The sequence below is a fragment of the Salmo trutta genome, chromosome 34 (genome assembly GCF_901001165.1).
Source record: "Salmo trutta chromosome 34, fSalTru1.1, whole genome shotgun sequence".
In the NCBI taxonomy this organism is placed as follows: domain Eukaryota; kingdom Metazoa; phylum Chordata; class Actinopteri; order Salmoniformes; family Salmonidae; genus Salmo; species Salmo trutta.
In genome coordinates, this window is record NC_042990.1 from 31,635,805 (window position 1) to 31,660,371 (window position 24,567).

The 24,567-nt window shown below is 41.1% G+C and overlaps 2 protein-coding genes across 5 annotated transcripts in view; both read left to right on the forward strand.

Moving 5' to 3' along the window:
* Nucleotides 1–9,406, forward strand: part of LOC115174024 (cyclin-dependent kinase 6) — an 83,565-nt gene extending 74,159 nt beyond the window's left edge. The window contains exons 6-8 of the mRNA XM_029732625.1: nt 5,271–5,321; nt 5,460–5,595; nt 6,145–9,406. Of these exons, the coding sequence (XP_029588485.1) occupies nt 5,271–5,321; nt 5,460–5,595; nt 6,145–6,294 (337 nt within the window). The 3' untranslated portion in view covers nt 6,295–9,406. The remainder of the gene's footprint in view (nt 1–5,270; nt 5,322–5,459; nt 5,596–6,144) is intronic.
* Nucleotides 9,407–14,094: 4,688 nt separating this feature from the next.
* Nucleotides 14,095–19,998, forward strand: LOC115174025 (protein FAM133). 4 transcript variants are annotated; one of them, XM_029732626.1, is made up of 10 exons: nt 14,095–14,507; nt 15,601–15,698; nt 16,012–16,090; nt 16,195–16,269; nt 16,363–16,413; nt 16,591–16,659; nt 16,909–16,995; nt 17,484–17,573; nt 17,822–17,894; nt 19,095–19,998. In XM_029732626.1, the coding sequence occupies exons 1-10, from the start codon at nt 14,484–14,486 to the stop codon at nt 19,187–19,189; spliced, it is 741 nt and encodes a 246-aa protein (XP_029588486.1). In that variant the 5' UTR covers nt 14,095–14,483; the 3' UTR covers nt 19,190–19,998. The 4 variants fall into 4 exon arrangements, with proteins under 4 accessions (XP_029588486.1, XP_029588487.1, XP_029588489.1 ...); XM_029732627.1 differs by having other exon boundaries at nt 17,822–17,885; XM_029732629.1 differs by having other exon boundaries at nt 17,822–17,881.
* The last annotated feature ends 4,569 nt before the right edge of the window (nt 19,999–24,567 follow it).

A 24,567-nucleotide genomic window follows, 5' to 3' on the forward strand; every position in this document is an offset into this window, starting at 1 on the left:
CCATGGTGGCAGCAGAAATCCTAAACCAGCCAGTCCTTCAGAAAACATCCTCACACAGTCCTTCATTTTATAAGTTTGTGTGTGTATGTGCGTGTGTGTGTGTGTGTGCCTGTGTGCTCCCGTGTGTTTGTTTGCAGTGTCAGCCCTGTGAGAAGCCAGTCATCCATTCAAACCAACAAACCACTCCTGGTTTAAAAATGGACCTCTTGGAAATATCTGTCATACTTGTTTTGGCATGATGACATTGTTTTAGGTGATGTTTTCCATCTAAAGGCAGAGAACTGGTTTGGTCTGATCTTTATGGTTCAACCCTCAGACTCTCAACATGCCCACCAAGTATTTGACGCCTTACAGTAACAGCATACAGGAATACCAGTGTAGTGAGCCATTGAGGTAGGTGTGGTTAGAGGGGGTGTATTGGTCAGGATGGCATCTACTTGGTGAAATAGGGCATAGTTCAGTTCCAACATTTTTGCTGCTAGGTTTGTATAGCGTGCTATGGAGCACCCTTAACCCATCAAAGTATGTGACAACACAATTGCTGTCACTGTAAAATGTGCAAACTACCATCAAATCGTTCTGCCTGTGTTTAATCTTCAATGTCTTAGCATGTAGGGGAAATGTGGGTGTTCAACTATGCAAAGATTATAGCAGTTTTTCTGTTCAGTGAAGTACTGTAGCTACAGAATACAGCAATAACTACACCGTCACTACCTCATTTCACAACATGCTGCATTACATTAACATACAGAGTACTCTCTCTCTCCTTCTCTCTCTCCCTCTCGCTCTCTCTCTCTCTCTCTCCTTCTCTCTCCCTCTCGCTCTCTCTCTCCCTCTCTCTCTCTCCCTCTCGCTCGCTCTCTCTCTCCCTCTCTCTCTCTCCTTCTCCCTCTCTCTCTCAATCCCAAGGAGCAGTGCAGTCATTACTTATTCATGTGTAATTACTGTTAAAGAACTACTTTTGCAGTAGCACTGTGTGTTATTTTGTCTGTCATTGCATGATAGCACATGTGAAGTGCCTTTGAGCACATTCTCTCACGACAGAGAGATTCTTTGCCTCTTTGAAGGCTGGAGCGGAGGGTTTAGGTTTATATTGCTCTCCCAGCTAGTCTCTGTTAGAATGATTCAATCGTTCTTTCACACGATACGGCACAGCTCGCACACCCCCTACCTACCACCGCACAGACATACACACACACAGACATACACACACACACACACAGACATACACACACACACACACACACAGACACACACAGACACACACACACACACACAGACACACACACACACACACACACACACACACACACACAGACACACACACACAGACACACAGACACACACACAGACACACACACACACACACACACACACACACACACCACCAGGCCCACAGAGAGCTAAGGCAGACACACATGAGGCTGAGAGATAAATAGGCTTTTTTTCTACCCGTTGCTTGGTTGGGAGCAGCGGTCGTTTGAGTTGAGAGCAGGCCTGTATGTGGGAATGAAGACTGTTGGAATTTGTGTGGGTGCCAGGGGAAGCATGCCCGCCCACGGCCGGCCAGGACGGCCCAAAGCCACAGGAACCACCAGCAGGCCTGCTCCTTCCCTTCATCCCCAGCCTCTCCACCTCCTCCCTCCATCTTCTCACACACGTTAAAAAAAAAATCTTGGCCCAAACTTAGCTCCAACTTGAGAAAACATATGCAAAAACTTAAAATGATGCGTTTTCTCACTTTGTCTCAAATGTTTATTCAGCAAGAAACTATCAGGGCATCTTATCTAAAGAATGGCTGCAGAACGAGTTACACACACATACTGCTTTTTCAACTTACATATTTGACACACTATACATGATTACATTGTGCATGTTCATTTATACAGTAATTAACATTTCCTCACCTAGGATTTGAACTCTCAACCTCCTGGTTCGCAGCATTCCAATCGTCCAATTGATTTCCCTTGCATTGCACACGTGGCACTTCAAAGTAAATATCAGCTCTGTTAAAAATACACCCAAGAAAAACTATTTGATTTCTCATAGTGATTAAGGAGTACCATTAAAACAGAGTAATATGTCCCACCAAGATTAGACAACTATACAGAAAAAGTCAATCAAATAATTGATGAGAGAATAGTCAGATGAACTGATAATTGTCACAGACATGGTGGCATTGCAGGAAGATTGAAATGCTGTGAATCAAGAGGTTGTGAGTTCAAATCCCAGATGAGGACATGTTGAATAATAATGACTGTATAAATCAACATGCACAATGTAATTGTGTGTCAAATACTGTATGTAAGTTGAAAACATTGGAGCTAGGTTTGGGACAACAAGTCTATTTTTCAGGTAGAGTTGAGTAAAAAGAATCATGTGGAACCAGTTACTCAATAATACTTTTTTTTACAGTGCAGACTTACGCTGCTGGGCCTTGAGCATGCCTTCCTCCCATGTGCTGCTGGGCCTTGAGCATGCCTTCCTCCCATGTGCTGCTGGGCCTTGAGCATGCCTTCCTCCCATGTGCTGCTGGGCCTTGAGCATGCCTTCCTCCCATGTGCTGCTGGGCCTTGAGCATGCCTTCCTCCCATGTGCTGCTGGGCCTTGAGCATGCCTTCCTCCCATGTGCTGCTGGGCCTTGAGCATGCCTTCCTCCCATGTGCTGCTGGGCCTTGAGCATGCCTTCCTCCCATGTGCTGCTGAAACAGTCCTCTGTACTCTCTTGTCTGCTCTGCTAGTACCTATTTATCCTGCTACTGGTCACTATTACTCCTGTTTACATGTATAATTTACCACTAGTATATCACCATCAGTATTTATATATTCCTGCTACCAGTCATTTCCAGCCTCCTTTACATGTACATCTGCCTATCACGCCTGCTCTGACACACTCACACTAACACCCTCACACACACACTCACCACCACACACATACCCCCACCCACCACTTATGCTGCTGTCATACTGTTTACTATTATTATTATTATTTCTCCAACTATTAGTCACTTTCTCCTAATCCCCCTCCTACATGTCCATATCTACAGTTGAAGTTGGAATTGTACATACACTTAGGTTGGAGTCATTAAAACTGGTTTTTCAACCACTCCACAAATTTCTTGTTAACAAACTATAGTCTTGGCAAGTCGGTTAGGACATCTACTTTGTGCATGACAAGTAATTTTTCCAACAATTGTTTAGAGACAGATTGTTTCACTTATAATTCACTGTGTCACAATTCCAGTGGGTCAGAAGTTTACATACACTAGGTTGACTGTGCCTTTAAACAGCTTGGAAAATTGCAGAAAAGTATGTCTTGGCTTTAGAAGCTTCTGATAGGCTAATTGACATAATTTGAGTCAATTCGAGGTGTACCTGTGGATGTATTTCAAGGCCTACCATTGCTTGACATCATGGGAAAATCAAAAGAAATCAGCCAAGAACTCAGAAAAAAATTGTGGACCTCCACAAGTCTGGTTCATCCTTAGGAGCGATTTCCAAATGCCTGAAGGTACCACGTTCATCTGTACAAACAATAGTACGCAAGTATAAACACCATGGGACCACGCAGCCGTCATACCGCTCAGGAAGGAGACGCGTTCTGTCTCCTAGAGATGTACATACTTCGGTGCGAAAAGTGCAAATCAATCCCAGAACAACAGCAAAGGACCTTGTGAAGATGCTGGAGGAAACAGGTACAAACGTATCTATATCCACAGTAAAACGAGTCCTATATCGACATAACCTGAAAGGCAGCTCAGCAAGGAAGAAGCCACTGCTCCAAAACCGCCATAAAAAAGCCAGACTACGGTTTGCAACTGCACATGGGGACAAAGATCGTACTTTTTGGAGAAATGTCCTCTGGTCTGATGAAACAAAAATAGAACTGTTTGGCCATAATGACCATCGTTATGTTTGGAGGAAAAATGGGGAGGCTTGCAAGCCGAAGAACACCATCCCAACCGTGAAGCACGGGGGTGGCAGCATCGTGTTGTGGGGGTGCTTTGCTGCAGGAGGGACTGGTGCACTTCACAAAATAGATGGCATCATGAGGGAGGAAAAGTATGTGGATATATTGAAGCAACATCACAAGACATCAGTCAGGAAGTTAAAGCTTGATCGCAAAGGGGTCTTCCAAATGTACAATGACCCCAAGCATACTTCCAAAATTGTGGCAAAATGGCTTAAGGACAACAAAGTCAAGGTATTGGAGTGGCCTCACAAAGCCCTGACCTCAATCCTATAGAAAATTTGCGGGCAGAACTGAAAAAGCATGTGCGAGCAACGAGGCCTACAAACCTGACTCAGTTACACCAGCTCTGTCAGGAGGAATGGTCCAAAATTCACCCAACTTATTGTGGGAAGCTTGTGGAAGGCTACCCAAAACGTTTGACCCAAGTTAAACAATTTAAAGGCAATGCTACCAAATACTAATTGAGTGTATGTAAACTTCTGGACTTCTGGGAATGTGATGAAAGAAATAAAAGCTGAAATAAATCATTCTCTGTACTATTATTCTGACATTTCACATTCTTAAAATAAAGTGGTGATCCTAACTGACCTAAGACAGGGAATTTTTTACTAGGATTAAATGTCAGGAATTGTGGAAAACTGAGTTTAAATGTATTTGGCTAAGGTGTATGTAAACTTTCGACTTCAACTGTATATCGACTTGTACATTTTTTTGGTTACTACATGATTCCAAATGTGTTATTTCATAGTTTTGCTGTCTTCACTATCATTCAACAATGTAGAAAATAGTAAAAATAAAGAAAAAACCTTGAATGAGTAGCTGTGTCCAAACTTTTGACTGGTACTGTAGGTCCCTCTCTTATTTATTATTTATCGTGTTTTCTTTATCATATATCATTTTTTATTGGTTATTATTTTGATATTGATTACTGCACTGTTGGATAGAGCATTCAAGGTAAGCATTTCACTGTACTTGAACATGTGACAATAAAACTTGAACTTGGTCACAACAGCCAGGAAAGCCAATTCTTTACAGTAGACCGAGTGAGGGTTGGACTGGTTATGTCCGTTATCACTGATGTCTGCTCAGTAGGAATGTGTCATTTTGTGTTGAGGAGATGGAAACAGCATGAAGGCTGCCTGCATCACCGCCACAGCTCCCATGGATTTATGAAGGACAAATTAGGATTGATGAAGTTTAACTGGGGATATTTTTTTTAAACTAATTTATCTGATTCATTGAACACAGTTTGTTACTTCAACTTCAGTTATATTGACATGTGCTCTTCCTCTCCCAGACCTTTGTTTCGAGGAAACTCAGATGTTGATCAGCTGGGCAAGATTTTAGAGTAAGTACCATGTTGTACGTCATATTTACAGTTTTAACAATCAATTGGCAAATAATGAGGATTGTTATTATGATGATAACGGTAATGATGATGATGAAAATAGTGGTGGTGATGACGATGATGATAATGATCCTTCAGTGTGGTCGGGGTGCCCTCGGTGGAGGACTGGCCCCAGGAAGTAGCCCTACCACAGAGTGCCTTCTCCCCACGACCCCCTCAGCCAATCGGAGAACTTGTCCCTGACATGGAGGAGCTGGGGAAATCCCTTTTACTCGTGAGTATCAGATACACACACACACACACACACACACTCTCTCTCTCTCTCTCTCTCTCTCTCTCTCTCTCTCTCTCTCTCTGTCTGTCCTGTCTGTCTGTCCTGTCTGTCTGTCCTGTCTGTCTGTCCTGTCTGTCTGTCCTGTCTGTCCTGTCTGTCTGTCTGTCTGTCTGTCTGTCCTGTCTGTCTGTCCTGTCTGTCTGTCTGTCCGTCCGTCTGTCCTGTCTGTCTGTCCTGTCTGTCTGTCCTGTCTGTCTGTCTGTCTGTCTGTCTGTCTGTCTGTCTGTCTGTCTGTCTGTCTGTCTGTCTGTCTGTCTGTCTGTCTGTCTGTCTGTCTGTCTGTCTGTCTGTCTGTCTGTCTGTCTGTCTGTCTGTCTGTCTGTCTGTCTGTCTGTCTGTCTGTCTGTCTGACTGACTGACTGACTGACTGACTGACTGACTATACATACTGGTTCAAATGGATTTGTCCGAAAGGAATGAAACTCACACTTTTCTTTTTGTTAAGGAAATGTTATAATAATAATATTTGTTTTATCTTTCTCCATGCAGCAATTCCTGGCTTTTAATCCCTCCAGAAGGATATCAGCGTTTGCTGCTCTGACCCACCCCTACTTCCAGAGTGTGGATAGTGACACTAAGAGTGTGTACGCCCAGCCCATCGGCAGCAACAAGCCCACCCTGGAGGAGAGAGCTGCCTGACAGCCCCCCAGCCCAGGACTGGACTGGCCTGACAGAGAGGGAGAGAAAGAGAGGGATGGACACAAAGACTGAGAAAGAGAGCAATAAACAGAGACATTTGATTCCAAAAGGCAACAGCCCTGTCTTCCACAATTTACCGATTTGAATGCTGCTTTTTAGAATACTTTAAAAAAAAGTTTAAACAATGCAAGGAGCCCTGAAGCTGAGATGTACTGCCACCAGGAGAGAACCTCTGGATGTCCAGGAGCTGCTGCCTCTTGTCTCTCCTTCCTTAGCTTGAGAAAAGGCTCCTTGGTGGGGGAGCACCAAGGGTAGGTCGGCATGGACCTCACCTGGAGCTCACCTTCACAACAACCCGAGAGAGATGACACACACACACACACACATTTTAATCCAATGCAGGAGGACCTCACATACTGCCTAGTGCTACTTCTGGTCCAAACAAACGTGTTTTTATATCACTGCCACCTACAGGTTGTCCTGTGTTACTGCAGGCCAGAGCAGGATTTCTGATGGGCTTCATCTTATAAGACTTTGACTGGTGCGATCAGGAAAGACTGAAAAAGTGTCACTTTGAGTTCCTCTTATGGCATCCGTACTTCAGTGTCATAAACTGTGATGAAATCTGATTGACTCCATTCGAGACTCTATGTATGACCTGATGCACAGGGCATAGTAAAGTGACTGTTGAATGAGAATAAGGTCGATGTACGCACTATTCAGCACAATTACATTTGGCATAAAGGCATGATTCTGTATTTCCTAACTTAATTTTAAAGTTATTGACAGTTGATGTCTTATTTTCTATTTTGTCTTAATTTTATTGGACTTTAACAACATGTGGGGATTGAAATGTAAATCTCTGGTAAGATCTAGAAAGAATACAAGGTAATATCCAAGGGAGGAAAGGTTTGACAATGTGAGGCATGTAGAATGGTATAGAGCTAGATACTGCACTAATACTGTCAGTAGTGGGGAATAGCTGGTTTTACTTGCATATCCAGCACACTGACATGTGTAGCAGGATAGTAGTAAGGTCAGTGTAGGTGTGGGTCAGTGAAATGTTCTTCGTTGGGAGATTGTTTAGAGAGAAAAGGCAGGCTGATATGTCGGATTCAGAGGAGGTTCAACATTGTACCTGCTTCATTTAGACTGAGTCTCTAAGGGTTACATAGAAACATACAGTGGTTCATGTTGAAACACACAGCTGTTCTGTGTTAAGAATGGTTGTTTTAATACCCTACGTATTATGCTCACTTTGATTCAATATGACTAGCTAGAGTGCTTTCAGAGTTGCTCCCTCCTTGGGATTGGCTGAAAACTAGTCAAGGAAAATAATTAGTTTGTTTGAAAAACTTCTTACTGCACAGTAATACATCTAGACCATAACTTTCCCTCTGGTATATCTAGTGCTGCTAGCACACAAATACACTCAGGATCTTATTAGAAATCAAATCAGAAATCATTCTGACACACTTTGCACATTCATGATTAGGCTGCATCAACTGTTTCATTGGATGATGTTAATTGATCAACTGTTTCATTGGATGATGTTAATTGATCAACTGTTTCATTAGATGTTAATTGATCAACTGTTTCATTGGATGATGTTAATTGATCAACTGTTTCATTGGATGATGTTAATTGATCAACTGTTTCATTGGATGATGTTAATTGATCAACTGTTTCATTGGATGATGTTAATTGATCAACTGTTTCATTGGATGATGTTAATTGATCAACTGTTTCATTGGATGATGTTAATTGATCAACTGTTTCATTGGATGATGTTAATTGATCAACTGTTTCATTGGATGATGTTAATTGGTCAACTGTTTCATTGGATGATGTTAATGGGTCAACTGTTTCATTGGATGATGTTAATTGATCAACTGTTTCATTGGATGATGTTAATTGATCAACTGTTTCATTGGATGATGTTAATTGATCAACTGTTTCATTGGATGATGTTAATTGATCAACTGTTTCATTGGATGATGTTAATGGGTCAACTGTTTCATTGGATGATGTTAATGGCTCAACTGTTTCATTGGATGATGTTAATTGATCAACTGTTTCATTGGATGATGTTAATTGATCAACTGTTTCATTGGATGATGTTAATTGATCAACTGTTTCATTGGATGATGTTAATTGATCAACTGTTTCATTGGATGATGTTAATGGGTCAACTGTTTCATTGGATGATGTTAATGGATCAACTGTTTCATTGGATGATGATAATGGGTCAACTGTTTCATTGGATGATGTTAATTGATCAACTGTTTCATTGGATGATGTTAATGCTACAACATGATTGTGCTTCTATACTCATATTACAGAACTCCTGACCGTGTGAATCAAACTGCACGTTTGCTACGATACAGTATGTTTGATATCTTAATTGTTTTTCAGTGTCGGGGCGCATATGGTTTAATCTAATACATGATAAAATAAAAAACCACATGAAAGAATTTTGGACGTAGCTCCCTTCTCCATGTAGATGTAGAGTTGTTTTTACTCATCCTTGTCCTGTCAGATGATTCATGCCATTGATGGATACATTGCAGACTTCATATTACAACTCTCTAGAAATAGGGATTGTCAAGCTTTCTTGGTATCAGTCAGTTCAACGTCAACTGCCCTAATAAGTAGACTGTCATCATTGTAGTCTACATTATATAAACTTGAAGCAATCAATGTATGTTTTTGTTTGGTTTAAGAGGTTTATTGGTCATTTGTAACTTAAAACATGGGACAGGAATACTTTTGTCTATGTAATATAAAATAATAAAAGTATACTTTTTTACAGCCACCTACATGGGGTCTGCCATAGATTTCCTATGATTGCAGAAATGCACCTATGATAGCTCTGTATTGTAAATACCCTTTAGCCAATGAACAGTAAAGAAACATGTAGTATTTTAGCACATTTTCTAAGCTCCAAGGATGAAAGTAAAGGCCACAAATGTATTTGAAATGCCCACTTGTGACATGGTAACTTAATTTACAATGATGATATGGAGGTAATGGGCATTATGTTTACATGAATAAATGCCACCAGTGGTGATTGCTTCATGTTGCACCATTTGAATAAAAAATATGCTTTGTATATGAGAGTGTTCTTTGTTGGGATTCATGCAAATAACAAAATAATATTGTGATTAATATTGAATTGGGTTGTATTAGGCTGTGGAATGTATGGATATTTTGTGTTTTTTAAATGTTAACAAGTGAAGCTGTAAAAAATGCTGAAAAAGCACATTTTTCTGTAATAGTTTCTGATGTACAATCTGTAAAGAATGTGTATATTTATATTTTACATTACAAGACAAAAGATGTAAGTGCCTTTGAACGGGGTATGGTAGTAGGTGCAATGCGCACCGGTTTGAGTGTGTCAAGAACTGCAAAACTGCAAAGTTTTTCATGCTCAACAGTTTCCTGTGTGTATAAAAATGGTCCACCACCCAAAGGACATCCTGCCAACTTGACACAACTGTGGGAAGCATTGGAGTCAATATGGACCAGCATCCCTGTGGAATGCTTTCGACACCTTGTAGAGTCCATGCCCCGACAAATTGAGGCAGTTCTGAGGGCAAAAGGGGGTGCAACTCAATATTAGGAAGGTGTTCCTAATGTTTTCGTGTGTATAGACAGTATGGACAGTATATGAATATAAAAGGTGTGTACAGTAGTTATATAGGATGAGCCTTAACTAGAATACAGTATATACATATGAAGTGTGTAAAACAGGATGTAAACATTATTAAAGTGACCAGTGTTCCATGACTACAGCTGAAGTCGGAAGCTTACATACACGTTTTCCAAATACATTTAAACTCAGATTTTCACAATTCCTGACATTTAATCCGAGTAACAAGTCCCTGTCTTAGGTCAGTTAGGTTCACCACTTTATTTTAAGAATGTGAAATGTCAGAATAATAGTAGAGAGAATGATTTATTTCAGCTTTTATTTCTTTCATGCATTCCCAGTGGGTCAGAAGTTGACATACACTCAATTTGAATTTGGTAGCATTGCCTTTAAATTGTTTAACTTGGGTCAAACGTTTTGGGTAGCCTTCCACAAGCTTCCCACAATAAGTTGGGTGAATTTTGGCCCATTCCTCCTGACAGAGCTGGTGTAACTGAGTTGGGTTTGTAGGCCTCCTTGCTCGCACACAATTTTTCAGTTCTGGCCATACATTTTCTATAGGATTGAGGTCAGGGCTTTGTGATGGCCACTCCAATACCTTGACTTTGTTGTCCTTAAGCCATTTTGCCACAACTTTAGAAGTATGCTTGGGGTCATTGTCCATTTGGAAGACCCCTTTGCGACCAAGCTTTAACTTCCTGACTGATGTCTTGAGATGTTGCTTCAATATAGCCACAGTATTTTCCTACCTCAAGATGCCATCTATTTTGTGAAGTGCACCAGTCCCTCCTGCAGCAAAGCACCCCCACAACATGATGCTGCCACCCCCGTGCTTCACGGTTGGGATGGTGTTCTTCGGCTTGCAAGCCCCCCCCCTTTTTCCTCCAAACATAACGATGGTCATTATGGCCAAACAGTTCTATTTTTGTTTCATCAGACCAGAGGACATTTCTCCAAAAAGTACAATCTTTGTCCCCATGTGCAGTTGCAAACCATAGTCTGGCTTTTTTATGGCAGTTTTGGAGCAGTGGCTTCTTCCTTGCTGTGCAGCCTTTCAGGTTATGTCGATATAGGACTCGTTTTACTACAACAACAAAAATCTGAGGTCTTGCTGATTTCTTTAGATTTTCCCATGATGTCAAGCAAAGAGGCACTGAGTTTGAAGGTAGGCCTTGAAATACATCCACAGGTACACCTCCAACTGACTCAAAGATGTCCATTAGCCTATCAGAAGCTTCTAAAGCCATGACATCCTTTTTTCTGGAATTTTCCAAGCTTTTTAAAGGCACAGTCAACTTAGTGTTTGTAAACTTCTGGATTCTGAATTATAAGTGAAATAATATGTCTGTAAACAATTGTTGGAAAAATTACTTGTGTCATGCACAAAGTGGATGTCCTGACCGACTTTCCAAAACTATAGTTTGTTAACAAGACATTTGTGAAGTGGTTGAAAAACGAGTTTTAATGACTCCAACCTAAGTGTATGTAAACTTCCGACTTCAACTGTATGTATATAGGACAGCAGTCTCTAAGGTGCAGGGTAGTAACCGTGACCAAGGTTCAGGACAGAGTACTGGGGGGCGGAGGCCAGCTAGTGGTGACTGTTTAACAGTCTGATGGCCTGGAGATAGAAGCTGTTTTTCAGTCTCTCTGTCCTAGCTTTGATGCACCTGTACTGTCTACGCCTTCTAGATGGTAGAAGGGTGAACAGGCCGTGGCTCGGTGGCTGGGGTTTTTGATTATATTCTTGGCCTTCCTTTGACACCAGGTGCTGTAGATGTCCTGGAGGGCAGGCAATGTGACCCCGGTGATGCATTGGGCTGACCACACCACTCTCAGTTGCCGTACCAGGCAGAGATACAGCCCGACAGAATGCTCTCGATGGTGCATCTGTAGAAGTTTGTGAGGGTCTTAGGGGCCAAACCAAATTTATTTAGCCTCCTGAGGATGAAGACGCACTGCTGTGCTTTCTTCACCCTGCTGTCGGTGTGGAGTGAACATTTCAGGTCCTCAGTGACCTTGGCCAGGGCTGTCACCTCCTCCCTGTAGGCTGTCTCATTGTTGTTGTTAATCAGGCCTACCACTGTTGTATCGTCAGCAAACTTGATGATTTAGTTGGCAACGTGCATGGCAATGCAGTCATGAGTGAACAGGGACTACAGGAGGCGGCTGAGCATGCACCACTGTGGGGCCCCCTTGTTGAGGATCAGTGTGGTGTAGGTGTTGTTCCCTACCTTCACCACTTGGGGTCAGCCCGTCAGGAAGTCTAGGACCCAGTTACACAGGGCGGGGTTCAGATCCAGGGCCCTGAGCTTAGTGCTGAGCTTGGAGGGCACTATGATGTTGAAGGCTGAGCTCTGAAGTCGATGAACAGCATTGATACATTTAACATTGTAAGCTAATCTCTTCTATACTGCATATCAAAACAACAACGCATGATATAGTACAACATAACACATTTTATTATTCATAAACATTTTAATTTACTTCTCTCACTACTGCTTATTTAATTACCACCAGATGGTCTTATTTTGAAATAGACTCAATATATCACGTTTAAGATGTGTTATTGTAAAGTATGCTTCCAGTCTGTTCAGGTGGGATTCTGAGTTCCTAACTTCAGAGTAGTTCCTCTACATGCTGCCTGAATAGGGTCCTGAGACCCAGATGGCACCCTATTCCCTAGTGTTCTTCTTTTGACTTGGGCCCATAGAGCTGTGGTCAAAAGAGTGCACTACTGTATATATATGTTACCACTTGGGACGAATCCAGCGAGACAAAGCACTGATAGCAGGCTGATATCCCCAGTAAATGCAGATCACACCATCTAGTGTAAACATAGGAGAAGCCTATCCAGTTTTTATTGTGATGTCTTCTGTACTTCAGCTACAGATGTTTTATATGTTGTTGTAAAAGGACATGCTCAATGACTCCAATGAAACCCTTATCTTGATTTAAAGGATTTAGGCATTAGTGTTTTTTCAATTATAGCTAATTGTTCATGAGGTGCTGTTTGTGCAGTTTACTTGTCTTGTGTTTCTCTATTATTTGTGGTGTTCTCTCTTGAAATTATGTTTGGTGTACAATACAATGATGATATGTGTTTTTCAGGTGAAACAGCTACTGGTTTTGGGGTACTGAGCATTGATGGTCACCATTTTCACCATATTACTACTTTTCTAGCGAATTATTGGTTTTGCTACATAACATCATGTCTAGTCTATGTTCATTATGTAGTCTGCCCTTACATTTGTTCAGTACCACTTTTAAAATAAAATGCATTTGATATATTGTGATTCAAAGCTGGTCTGAAGCAGGTTGTTGATGCATAAGCATGAATCATAATTTTCCCAATGCCCTTTTTTGAGAATATGGTAGTGTTTCGAAGAACCACATTTTAGATAACATAGTTTGGTACTATTCTATCTTGGAGGGATGGAGGATATTTCTATTAAAAAAAAACATATTTTAGGTTTTCTCTAAGCTGATTTTGCTACTATGTAGTTTCTGCTATTGTATTCACAACTGCCTGACATTTTTATTTTTGTAAAATAAATATTTTGTGTGTTAAATGTGTTTCCACTGGCATTATTGTGTATAATCTTAACAACACAATTACTGTTATTTTATAAAGGTAAATGTCTACCTGTGTTTTTTATGATGGTGTTTGTATTTATTTATCTATTTACCGCTATGAGGCAGTAATTTCCTTAGCGCAACTGTACGAAAGAATGTACCAAGAATGTTTTACTAAACCAAGATAGACGACATCCGACCCGATGGGAACAAAATTAGTCTAGTGGGCAGAGCCAAGCACGAACTAGCAAGATCCTATTGGCGCGATGGAGCATCATCTGCATATTTCCGTTTAGGGATTGCTTACTTTATGAAGTGCGCGTGTGCGAATAACTCAATTCGCATTTGCACTCCTAAACATCGCGATTAAAAAAAAAAAAAACTTCTGCAAAGAGTCAAGTCTACCAAACTTAGTCCACTTTTTTCATAACATATTCTAGTTTAGGGAACAGAAAACTGTATTGAGATCAAATTTTTAATCGATGAGAAAATTGCAGAACGTCGGCCAAAATCAATCTCGTTCCAGTGGGCTTCCTCTCTGTTTTGGTAGTGAGTGTTTTGGTAGTGAGTGTTTTGGTAGTGAGTGGAAACGCCAAGCAGACGCTTCACATTTCTCCTTGTTCTATCTGTGATTGTACTGCATGTCTGTGTCCGTCGTCAGAGACCGGTCGTCACTAGTTAAAACAGCCACAAAGTCTGAATTATGGCTAAACCCCGCCATTTCAACAATTTATCTTGTTAAAATCGGATTTAAAACCCAACCACAATACTAACCGAATACCTTACCCTAGCCTTAAATTAAGGCCAAAAAGCTAAATGTTGTAGACAATTTTGACTCTGTGGTTGTGTTACCTAGTGTGGAAACCAGCTACATGCTATAGCCACGAAACGTATTTAAATCATCTCCGTTTTTGTAGTGGATTGATTGATATTAGCTCGATCGTAGGCTAAATCTACCGAAATGGGGAAGAGGGACAATAGAGTGGTAAGCAATGTGCTAAATAATCCCAGTTGTGTGGATATTTAGCTTTTTACGATTAATGGTATGCATGAAAACAAACAAACGTGTTGGCTATAGCTAAAAGCGGGCACTGACAAATGTTAGCTAGGCCATCTAAGCTGGTTATTGTAGCTACGTGTGCAGGCAAATTGAATTTCAGTTAAACTAGCCATATCAAAGAAGCACAAATTGTAGTTATTTTAACATACGCTATGTTTAATGAACGAATATAGCTAACCAGCTAGGCAAACTAACCTGGTAGATACAGAATAAAAAGTTAGCAGGTAGCTAACAAGAAGGACCGATATCCGTGCCAGAAGAGAATTAAACGTATCTATTTAGGTCGAAATGTCAGTTTGTTTATTATAATAATATAGGTAGATAGCTAACACATCCTGTCTGCTAACATAATCCAAAGAACTCGGACAAACAAACTAATGTTACAGTAGCTAGCGCAACCTGCCAAGTAGCCTCGAGTTCATCAGTTAGCTATCTGCTACTAATTTACTGTATGAATTTGTAAACATATTTTTACGGAAAGGCCATAGAGTTGGCATTGACCGCCTTGGACTTGTTTGACCCTAATAAAAGTTACTGATCGTACCAAGCTAATAAATTATGGTTCGTTCGTAAATCTACTCCGATTTTTACAGCACAATTACTTTGGGTGTTATGACCGGTGTAAGTAAACGTCGGCAAAAGAAACGGAACAAAATTGTTGCCATAAGTTTGTCACTAACCCTCATAACATGAAAGCACTCTAACCAGCTCTGCTAGGGCGAGTAACATTTTCAGTAAGGTGTTTTTTCAGTTGTCTGGAAGTAGCTAGCAAACTAGCCAACTTTTGCCAGTTAGCTTGGGTGCTTGACTGCGGTTGAGATCAGAACGCACTCTGGCACTCCAGAGTTAATTTACGAACGCACCCTTTCCAATTCCTGTCTCGCTAGTGTTGTTGTCTAAGCCAGGAACACACCGAATGTTTATCTGCTGTTTGTTCGGCAAGGTGTGTTTTAGGGATGGTAGCCAGATGTCAATGTTGAGGTGTCTGGTCTGACTGCCTCCCTTTTTGTGTTTTCAGTCTTATGTGAACCCAATAGCTGCATCACGTGCCAGTGGACCCCCACCCAATGCAGGACCCTCTATCCAGGATTACCTGAGCAGACCACGGCCAACATGGTAAGCATTAAGATGACACATAAGGACTCGGGCGTTGTGCCTGAAAAGCTCTCCAGGTTATACAGCTGGCGAGTTGAACATCCGTCATTGATATTGCCGAAGTGTCCACAGGTAAATGGTGGATCCCTATTACCTTCTATGTGTGTAAATCGGGGTGATAAAGCATTGCTCTCTTTATAATACTAGGCTACACAGTGTGAAATGCTCCCTGCATATCACAAGAAATTGTGGCCATGCCCTTGAATGTTTGGGCCTACATCACCATCAGTTGTGATCCATTGTTGAGGGATGATGGTTTTTCTTCTGTCATCAGGGAAGAGGTGAAGGAGATCATAGACAGGAAGAAGAAAGGCTCCAGAGCCCTGGCGGACTTTGAGGACCAAATGAACGAGGTATTGTTCAAATGTGTGTTCTTCATTTGACTGTTATTATACTGTACAAATTCAGTGTTTTTTATATTTAGCTTACATAAAACATCGCTATTTGCTTTTTATAGAATTGGAAGAAGGAGCTGGCGAAGAACAGAGAGAAGTTACTAGGTGGTGTTGACAAAGAGAAGGAGAAGAAAGAGGTATGCTTCCAGTTCCATCCATGTTTAACAGTTGAATACAACCATTTTGTTTTACTGTATCTACCTCACACCAAATCTCTGTTTTGTGTTTAGAAAAAGAAGAGAGTGAAAGGAAGGAAAGAAAAAGGAAAGAAATCCAACAGGGTGAGGAAAGCTGTCTTCAATGTTTTGTTGAAGACTGGTGGTAGATATACTGGTGGTAGATATACTGGTGGTAGTGTTATCTGCCCTTTAAAAATGGAAGCTTTCCACTAATATATTTTTTGTGTCAGCTACTGTCTTCAAATCTAATGAGCTCTGCTTTCATTGTGTTTGGTCAAGCATTCCTCTCCATCCTCCTCATCAAGTTCTGATTCCTCTAGCAGCTCTTCCTCAGACTCTGAAGACGAGGTATGTACCATAGTAGTTAGTGACAAGTCTGTCAGCTTGTCCTACCGTTTACCCTATGTCACCCTATGGGTACCATAGAAATATAATTAATTAGACGTAATGATATTTCTATGGTGGGCACAAAGAGCAGTGTGAAGTACTGTGAATTACTTTTCCTGGAACTATTTTGATTTGGTTGGTTAATGAATATTGAGAAACATTATTGTCCTACTGTTACTAATTGTTTTTATCTGATGTCTGTGTGGTCAGAATGAAAAGAGCGCCAAGAGGAAAAAGAAGCGGTCCTCCAAGAAAGCATCAGATGACTCTACTGTAGAATTGGAGCCCGACGGCAAGGTTAGTTTGATATGGAGAATATTCCACCTTTATCCTTTTTAGTTTCAGACATGTCTGCACTCTTAGAAATGTATTTGAATCACATCCATCTGGATACTTCTGGTCTAGGCCTTATGTTTTGGTTGGTGAGCACTATTCAACATTCACTTCTCAACGTTCCATCTTTATCTTAGCCCTCACCGTCATTGGGTTCGTTCAGCCATTGTTTGATTTCTGTTCATTCATTTGCAATCTTTAACTTTTTTGTTACGTGAGTTCTTCACTAAATCTAAATGTTTTTATATGCAAAAAATGTCTCCTTCCCTCATTTTGTTTCTCTCCAAGAAGATGGAGAAGACAAAATATGAGAAAGAAAAGGTGCTATAACATTTATGTGGCCGTTAGTCCTATTTCTGTATTTCTGCCTGAATGTGTGTTTGAACATGCTGAGCTGTAAATGAACTTGCCGGGCTGCAGGGAACTGAGGCCTGTAAATGTTTGCCCTTCAGGGTGAGAAGAGCCGCAGGAAGAAGAGGAAAGCTGAGCGAAGTCGTAAAGACTGCTCCTCAGAGTTGTCCGCTGACTCCGACGTGGAGGGTGTAAGTGTTTTTACTCTGTTCATTTGCCATGTTTAATGAAAATGTGTTATGTATTGATTAAGATGACTGCTTATATGATTTAAATTATTTTGCTCTAGGGAAAACTATAAGTCATCCAAAGTTGCTGGGAATTGTTTTGTATCCTATATCATTGTGAAATACTATACTTTGTGATTGGATGTTAGGAAGCTGTCACTGGAATCTCCCAGCCATTGTGGTTTTGTCAATTTTTGTCATGTCTCCTGTAGGGTGAACCCAAGAAGAGGAAGAGAAGTAGTGAAGAGAAGGAGAAAGACAAAATGACAGCAGTAGGTGATTTAAGTCAGTCAAGCATACAGTAACCACAGGATGATGACGGCCACTGCCTTTTTATTTTTGCCAGACAGATGTTTACTGGTGGGGTGTCCGGCATGTCAGAAATGGGGACTAAATTATGTAAAAAAATATATCTACTTTTTTTTTTTTTTAACCCCTTTGTTCTCCCCAATTTCGTGGTATCCAATTGGTAGTAGTTAGTCTTGTCTCATCGCTGCAACTCCCGTACGGACTCGGGAGAGGCGACGGTCGAGAGCCACGCGTCCTCCGAAACACAACTAACCGAGCCACGCGTCCTCCGAAACACAACTAACCAAGCCGCACTGCTTCTTGACACAACGCACATCCAACCCGGAAGCCAGCCACACCAATGTGTCGGAGGAAACACCGTACACCTGGTCAGCGTGCACTGCGCCAGGCCTGCCACAGGAGTCGCTAGTATGCGATGAGACAAGGATATCCCTGCCAGGCAAACCCTTCCTAACCCGGATGACGCTGGGCCAATTGTGCACCGCCCCATGGGCCTCCCGGTCGGCTGCGACAGAGCTTGGGCTCGAACACAGAATCTCTGGTGGCACAGCCTTAGACCACTGCGCCACCCGGGAGGCCCATTTTCAGCAAACTTAACATGAGTAAATATTTGTATGGACATAACAAGATTCAACAACTGAGACATAAACTGAACAAGTTCCACAGAAATGGAATAATGTGTCCCTGAACAAAGGGGGGGGGGGGTCAAAAGTAACAGTCAGTATCTGGTGTGGCTACCAGCTACATTAAGTACTGCAGTGCATCTCCTCCTCATGGACTGCACCAGTCATGGACTACTTGTGTCATCGTCCTCTGGTGACTCCTTGTGGCGGGCCGGGGAACCTGCAGGCTGACTTCAGTAGTCAGTTGAATAGTGTTTCCTCCAACACTTTGGTGCAGTTGGCTTTCAGGTTAAGCGAGCGGTTTGGCGGGTCATGTTTCGGAGGATGTATGACTTGACCTTTGACTCTCCTGAGCCGGTTGGGGAGTTGCAGTAATGAAGCAAGATCGTAATCATGAAAAATGGGGTAAAAAAAAACCCGTATACATTTGTAATAATGTATTACATTTTGACATGTAATACTGCCTGATAAATATATTTTTCTGCACAGATTGTAAATAAGAACAGAATGGAAGCCTAACACTTCCCTGTCTAACTGTTGTAAATGTTAACAGGACAAATCAAAGAAGAGGAAAAAGAAGCACAAGAAACACGAAGGAAGAAGAAAAAAACAAGAAAAAAACAATCTTCTGACACAGAGTTAGACTAGCAGTGTGGTTCTGTCCACTAGTAGAGAGCTTCTGCCTTCCAACTATCAACAAATCCCACCTGGGCTGCCCCCCCATGACTGAGGTAGTTGGTGCACTATGGGAACTGCTGGCTTGAGAGTATTAAACTAATACTGCGTTCAAAACAACTGGGAACCTGGGGAAAAAACAAGCTCCGACTGGGGAAAAATCGTTTTGAACGGTCATCCAACTCAGAATTCCAAGTCGGAAACTTGGGCATCTTTCTAGAACTGACTTTCCGACCTGAAGATCACGGACGTCATGATTTGACCTCGTTTATTTTCCGAGTTCCCTGTTGTCTTGAAAGCAACATAAGGACTGGTGAACTAGAATCAAACCCTCTGTGAAAACGTAATGTTTATTTTTTATTTTTTTTTAGCAGAGTTTTTATTCAATCTAAATAATAAGGAAACCACAAGTCAAGTGTGGCCCAACTGAACTACAAAATGTGCCTATGAAAATGTACTTCCATTTTGTACACCCTTGGTGTGCTGGCCTTCTATGTATAATTTTTACTTCTTGACAATCTCATCTTTCTAAAACTGCATCGCTAGCTACACAATGAGGTAATTTTGGGACTTTCATGCTAGTGCCATGATGTGTGTGTGTAATCTGATATGATGGACACTTCTCTTGTCATCCTCATGTAAATTGGGATTGTAAAAATGCAAGTCAAATGGTCATAATCACAAGGGACAATCTGTTAAATGTAATGAGTTATACAACTATGAATGATATCTATAAATGAATCTGGTTTCATTATTAAAGTGTTAATGTTTAAGCCATGATAATATTGGGATTTTTAGTGGATGATGAATGATTCACATTTACACTTATCCAGGACGCATCATGAAATACTGTACAATTTTGTTAAGGAAAGTCCCTAAATGCATGACTTAATGTACAGTACCAGTCAAAGGTTTAGACACACCTACTCATTCCAGGGTTTTTCTTTATTTTTACTTTTTTCCACATTGTAGAATAATAGTGAAGACATCAAAACTAGGAAATACCAAAAATATTTTTGAGATTCTTCAAAGTAGCCACCCTTTGCCTTGACAGCTTTGCATACTCTTGGCATTTTCTCAACCAGCTTCATGAGGTAGTCACCTGGAATGCATTTCAATTAACAGGTGTGCCTTGTTAAATTAATTTGTGGAATTTATTTCCTCAATGTGTTTGAGCCAATCAGTTGTGTTGTGACAATGTAGAGGTGGCACACTCAGACATAATTTACAAATGAAGTATTTGTGTTTAGTTAGTCCGCCAGATCAGAGGCCGTAGGGATGACCGGGGATGTTCTGATAAGTGTGTGAATTGGACCATTTTCCTGTCAAAATGTAACGAGTACTTTTGGGTGTCAGGTAAAATGTATGGAGTAAAAATAACAATTTTCTTTAGGAATGTAGTACAGTAAAAGTTAGCAAAATATAAGTAGTAAAGTACAAATACCCCCAAAACCTACTTAAGTAGTACTTTAAAGTATTTTTACTTAAGTACTTTACACCACTGTAAAAGACCAAGTCCATATTATGGCAAGTACAGCTCAAAAAAGCAAAGAGGAATGACAGTCCATCATTACTTTAAAACATGAAGGTCAAGTCAATAGCCTCAAATTGCAACCCAAATAAATGCTTCAGAGTTCAAGTAACAGACATCTCCACATCAACTGTTCAGAGGAGACTGCGTGAATCAGGCCTTCATGGTCAAATTGCTGCAAAGAAACCACTCCTAAAGAACACCAATAATAAGAAGAGACTTGCTTGGGTCATGAAACACAAGCAATGGACATCTGTCCAAATTTGAGATTTTTGGTTCCAACCGCTGTGTATTTGTGAGACAGAGTAGGTGAACGGATGATTTCCGCAGGTGTGATGGTGTGGGGGTGCTTTGCTGGTGACACTGTGATTTATTTAGAATTCAAGAGACACTTAACCAGCATGGCTACCACAGCAATACGCCATCCCATCTGGTTTGCGCTTAGTGGGACTGTCATTTGTTTTTCAACAGGACAATGACCTAACACAGCTCCAGGCTGTGTAAGGGCTATTTGACCAAGAAGGAGAGTGATGGAGTTCTGCATCAGATGACCTGGCCTCCACAATCACTCAACCCAATTGAGATGGTTTGGGATGAGTTGGACCGCAGAGTGAAGAAAAAGCAGCCAACAAGTGCTCAGCATTTGTGGGAACTCCTTAAAGAATGCCAAGAGTGGGCAAAGCTGTCATCAAGGCAAACGGTGGCTACTTTGAAGAATATAAAATGTATTTTGATTTGTTTAACACGTTTTTGGTTGCTACATGATTCCATGTTTGTTATTTCATAGTTTTGATGTCTTCACTTTGATGTCTTCACAATATAGAAAATAGTAAAAATAAAGAAAAACCCTTGAATGAGTAGGTGTCCAAACTTTTGAATGATACTGTATGCCAATGCAACATCATTTGGCTAGGGTCATGAAATATACAGTTCCTTCAGAAAGTATTCACACCCCTTGACTTTTTTCATATTTTGTGGTGTTATTCCTGAATTTAAAATTATTTAATTCAGATTTTGTGTCACTGGCCTACATTATTACCCCATAATGTCAAAGTGGAATGATTTTACTCAAGTGTTCAACCCCTTTGTTATGGCAAGCCTAAATAAGTTCAAGAGTTGCGTGGACTCTGTGTGCAATACTAGTGTTTAACATGATTTTTGAATGACTACCTCATCTCTGTACCCCACACACACAATTATCTGTAAGGTCCCTTAGTCGGGCAGTGAATTTCAAACACAGATTCAACCACAACGACCAGGGAGGTTTTCCAAAGCCTCGCAAAGAAGGGCACCTATTTGTAGATGGGTAAAAAAAAAAGCAGACATTGAATATCCATTTTGAGCATGAAGTTATTAATTACACTTTGGATGGTTTATCAATACCCCCTGTCACTACAACGATACAGGCATCCTTCCTAACTCAGTTGCCGGAGAGGAAGAAAATGGTGAGTTTAAAACAGTTACAAAGTTTAATGGCTGTGATAGGAGGATGGATCAACAACATTGTAGTTACTCCACAATACTAACCTAAATGATAGAGTGAAAAGAAGGAAGCCTGTACAGAATACAAATATTCCTGTTTGCATTAAGGCAAAGAAAGGAACTTTGTGTCCTGAATACAAAGCGTTATGTTTGGGGCAAATCCAACACATCACTGAATACCACATATTTTCAAGCATGGTGGATGCATCATGTTATGGGTATGCTTGTCACCAGCAAGGACTAGGGAGGTTTTTTGTTGTTGATAAAAATGAATGGAATAGAGCTAAGCATAGGCAAAATCCTAGGGGAAAACCTGGTTGTCTGCTTTCTAAATTCACAATTCAGCAGGACAATAACCTAAAACACAAGGCCAAATATACATTGGAGAAGCTTACCAAGATGACATTGAATGTTCCTGAGTGGCCTAGTTACAGTTTTGACTTAAATCGGCTTGAAAATCTATGGCAAGACTTGAAAATGGCTGTCTAGCAATGATCAACAACATAGCGACAGAGCTTGAAGCTTAGAAAGAATGTGCAAATATTGTACAATCCAGGTGTGCAAAGCTCTTAGAGCAGGGGTGTCAAACACATTCCACAGAGAGCCGATTAGAGCACAGGGCGCCAGTGGCAAATTTGCCAATCTTGGTGTTCTCTGGCAAATGCCAAACGTCCTGCACGGTGTTAGGCTGTAAGCACAACCCCCACCTGTGGACGTTGGGCCCTCATACCACCCTCATGGAGTCTGTTTCTGACCGTTTGAGCAGACAAATGCACATTTGTGGCCTGCTGGAGGTCATTTTGCAGGGCTCTGGCAGTGCTCCTCCTGCTCCTCCTTCCACAAAGGCGGAGGTAGCGGTCCTGCTGCTGGGTTGTTGCCCTCCTACGGCCTCCTCCACGTCTCCTGATGTACTGGCCTGTCTCCTGGTAGCGCCTCCATGCTCTGGACACTACGCTGACAGACACAGCAAACCTTCTTGCCACAGCTCGCATTGATGTGCCATCCTGGATGAGCTGCACTACCTGAGCCACTTGTGTGGGTTGTAGACTCCGTCTCATGCTACCACTAGAGTGAAAGCACCACCAGCATTCAAAAGTGACCAAAACATCAGCCAGGAAGCATAGGAACTAAGAAGTGGTCTGTGGTCCCCACCTGCAGAACCACTCCTTTATTGGGGGTGTCTTGCTAATTGCCTATAATTTCCACCTGTTGTCTATTCCATTTGCACAACAGCATGTGAAATTTATTGTCAATCAGTGTTGCTTCCTAAGTGGACAGTTTGATTTCACAGAAGTGTGATTGACTTGGAGTTACATTGTGTTGTTTAAGTGTTCCCTTTATTTTTTTGAGCAGTGTATAATTATTCACTCTTTCCTTCCCAATATTCCACATTTCTCTGAATATGATTAGTGGTTGAAATAACTCCTAGACCTATAAAACAAGTGTTGTGATGAACACAGTTAAATCAAAATGTAACGCCCTGGCCATAGAGAGGGTTTTTTGTTCTCTATTTTTTGGTTAGGCTAGGGTGTGACATGGGTGGGCGTTCTAGGTTTCTTTTTCTATGTTGGTGGTTTTCTTTGTTTCGGCCGTGTATGGCTCTCAATCAGGAACAGGTGTAGATTGTTGTTGCTGATTGAGAGTCATACATAGGCAGCCTGTTTTTCCTTTGGGGTTTGTGGGTGAATGTTTTCTGTCTAGTGTTTTGTTATTTGTCATTTTCGTGTTTTCTTTTGCAAGTGTTCATTCGGTCATTAAAATCATTTAAGATGAACACATCCTCTGCTGCACCTTGGTCTCATTCTGACGACGGCCGTTACACAAAATCAATTTTGTTTTGTCACATGCACCGAATACAACCTCACCGTGAAATGATTGCTTACAAGCCCTTAACAACAATGCAGTTCAAGAAATAGAGTTAAGAAATATTTACTAAATAAACTAAAGAGAAAAAATAATAATATAAAAGTAACAAGAAAATTACATGAATTTTTTAATTTACCTAGACAAGTAAGTTAAGACGGCAAACCCCAACAACGCTGGGCCAATTGTCCGCTGTCCAATCACAGCTGGTTGTGATACAGCCTGGAATTGAACCAGGGTCTATAGTAACGCCTCTCGCACTGAGATGCAGTGCCTTAGACCGCTGCGCCACTCGGGAGTCAATTACTTTGTCACATAGGGCCATGAAGGTTCGGATAGCTTTTTTCCCTTAATAAATAAAATTATCACTTAACTGCATTTTGTGTTTACTTGGGTTATCTTTGTGTAATATTAAAAATTGTTTGATGATCTGAACCATTTAAGTGTGACAAATGTGCATAAAAATAAGAAATCA

Coding starts and splice junctions, on each gene's coding strand:
- LOC115174025 (XM_029732626.1), top strand. CDS start 14,484: ATGGGGAAGAGGGACAATAGAGTG. Junction 15,699..16,011: donor AGCAGACCACGGCCAACATG/GTAAGCATTAAG, acceptor TTCTGTCATCAG/GGAAGAGGTGAAGGAGATCA. Junction 16,996..17,483: donor AATTGGAGCCCGACGGCAAG/GTTAGTTTGATA, acceptor TTTGCCCTTCAG/GGTGAGAAGAGCCGCAGGAA.